The sequence below is a fragment of the Oryzias melastigma genome, linkage group LG16, assembly GCF_002922805.2.
Source record: "Oryzias melastigma strain HK-1 linkage group LG16, ASM292280v2, whole genome shotgun sequence".
In the NCBI taxonomy this organism is placed as follows: domain Eukaryota; kingdom Metazoa; phylum Chordata; class Actinopteri; order Beloniformes; family Adrianichthyidae; genus Oryzias; species Oryzias melastigma.
In genome coordinates, this window is record NC_050527.1 from 21067863 (window position 1) to 21070343 (window position 2481).

General features: G+C 39.7%; 1 protein-coding gene across 1 annotated transcript in view; it reads right to left on the reverse strand.

Moving 5' to 3' along the window:
- Window positions 1-13: 13 nt before the first annotated feature.
- The window catches only part of LOC112143968 (dendritic cell-specific transmembrane protein), a 3734-nt gene continuing 1266 nt past the window's right edge, over window positions 14-2481 (reverse strand). The window contains exons 2-3 of the mRNA XM_024268242.2: window positions 474-806; window positions 14-383 (exon numbers count right to left, since the gene is read on the reverse strand). Of these exons, the coding sequence (XP_024124010.2) occupies window positions 324-383; window positions 474-806 (393 nt within the window). The 3' untranslated portion in view covers window positions 14-323. The remainder of the gene's footprint in view (window positions 384-473; window positions 807-2481) is intronic.

Sequence of the window (2481 nt, forward strand, 5' to 3'; positions counted from 1 at the left end):
AGAGGCTGTTACAATAATCTAACAAACTAAAAACAAAAGCATGCAAATCCTGTGAAACTCTGTCCAGTACGTAGAGCCCAAGTTTCTCACACAGTGAGAAGAATTAAAACTCTTAAAAGCATCTCCCTCTCGTCTTCACAACCGATGAAATAATGTCAGTTATTACATAAATAAGATTAGAGTTTTGACTTTAGAATGTCTGACTGACTAGAAGATTATCTTCAAGTGTCAGTAAAATCCATCATCTATTCCCAAAGAATTCCATAGAATTCCATCCCAACGATCCATAGGTCCAGGGAAGTTTTGTAGCAGGAGGATCTTCTTCACACGGCACTTTGGGGATTATTTTTTGGTCTAAAGAGCAACGGGAACCAGAAATGTGGCTGTTAGGAAAAAAAAAACATGTTTAATTAAAACATTCACGCAATTGATCACATTTTATCTAAAGTAATAAATAGTAATACAATACAAACCTTAAGTACCAGTGACTTGAGAGTGTACTCATCCTCTTCCAGTCGAGTTTTGAATCTTTTCCTTAGGATTTTGCGATGCAGATACTCCACTCTCTCATCTGCGGCGTCGGTGAAGAAACGCTCGCAGATCATGAGTCTTAGCTGGGACACTTTGGCTCCAAGCAGAGTCATGATGAGAAGGGTGAGCAGGATGGCACTCAGCGGGTAAATGGACTTGTCCAGACGCAGCTTGGGTTCAGGGAGACACTTCTTCTCAAACAGAGACACACTGAAAGAGAAGTCTGCTTGATGAATCTCCTCGGCAAACGGTATGCCGAGCACGCTTGCAATCCCCTGAAAACATGAAGGAGGGACTGTTTAGTGACAGGCTGATGGTAGGGTCACACTGGACGCAGAAGCGCCGCGGCGCAGAGTGAGCGTGGCATCCGCTCACTCCTGCAATTCACACCAGACGCACATTTTTCCGCGACAGGTGCTTCTGCTAGAGCTTTTTTTGTTTGATTTTGCAATCATGGGTAAATTAACAACCTAAAAATATTACCCCATGTTTCTGCGAAGAAGAAGCAAATAGTTAGTAGACCTTCACTTATTTAATTTATGTGTTGTTGAGACACACAGAGTGTGTGTGTGTGTAGCTGCATTTCCATTACACATTAGCTCAAAACTTCATCGAAATTCTAGGAATTTCAAAAAAAACAGTTTCATAATGAAACTGTTTCCATTAAATCAAAATTATGCGTTAAAACACAAACCATGCGATAAGTCATTAAAACACAGTGATGGATGAGAACAAGTATTTTTTTTTATTTGATTCACTAAAAGGGAGCATTTTGTGTTGTCCATTGACAGTCGCAGATGCACATGAGAATCCTGTTCAGCTGTATTCAAAAATATAACCTTTCTAACAAGTGAGCAGCTGGACCATTTTCTCCTGTTTGAAAACACAAAATCCATTCAAGTTCCTGTCACGGCACTAGCGCTTATCCTCATCTGCTAAAGTGCAGCTACAGATGAAGCGAAGATGAAATCTTGGTGATTTTATGGAAGAGCTGCACGATTCTGTATGATACGCAACTTATAATGAGCTGTGGCGCTGTGGGATCTCTCGTGGTCGCTGTGCTGCAGAGCAGACACCTCATACCAAGAAGTGCACCTCATTTGAAAATTTCCATTACAGTTTTGCAAAAAATGTCAATTTCAAAAACCACCTTCTCAAAGTGACAAAACTTATTTTCAATAAATACGATTTTTTTTCTCGAAATTGTGGCGTTTCCATTAAGAGAATTTATTGTCGAAAATCAAATTTGAGAAATTTTTGAGTTAATGGAAAAGCAGCTTGTGTGTGTCTGTTTTGTGCTTGTATGTTTATTTTGATCCCAACAGGCTGTTTAGATCTGAAAACGTGATCACATTTGTCAATTGTGGTGTTTTATTGTGAAAAATTGGTTATATTTTTACAATAAACTGGATTTTCTCATGTATCTTGATGTAACTTTCTGCTAGAATTGACGCTACATCAAGATACATGAAGTCTATTTTCAAAATATAACCAATTTTTCACAATAAAACACAGCGATTAACAAATGCGATCATGTTTTTGGATCTAAACCAAGGGTGTCCAAGTCCAGGCCTCGAGGGCCGGTGCCCCACATGTTTTCTAACCAACCTCTCATTGAAGCTCCTTATTGGATAAGCACACCTGATCCAGATAAGGCGGGGTTACTGGAAAACCAGCAGGAGGCCGGCCCTCGAGGCCTGGATTTGGACACCCCTGATCTAAACAGACTGTAGAGATTAAAATAAACATACAATCAGAACACAAACTCACACAAAGAAAAGCAGACACACACACACACACACTTCTCTTTGTCTGTCTAATATTTTTTTAGGTTATTAATTTACCCATGATGGCAGAAATAAACAAAAAAAAAAGTTGTTGACCATCGCAGAAACATATGCGTCTGGTGTGAACTGCAGGAGTGGATGCCTCCTGGGGCCCGTTTCAAGA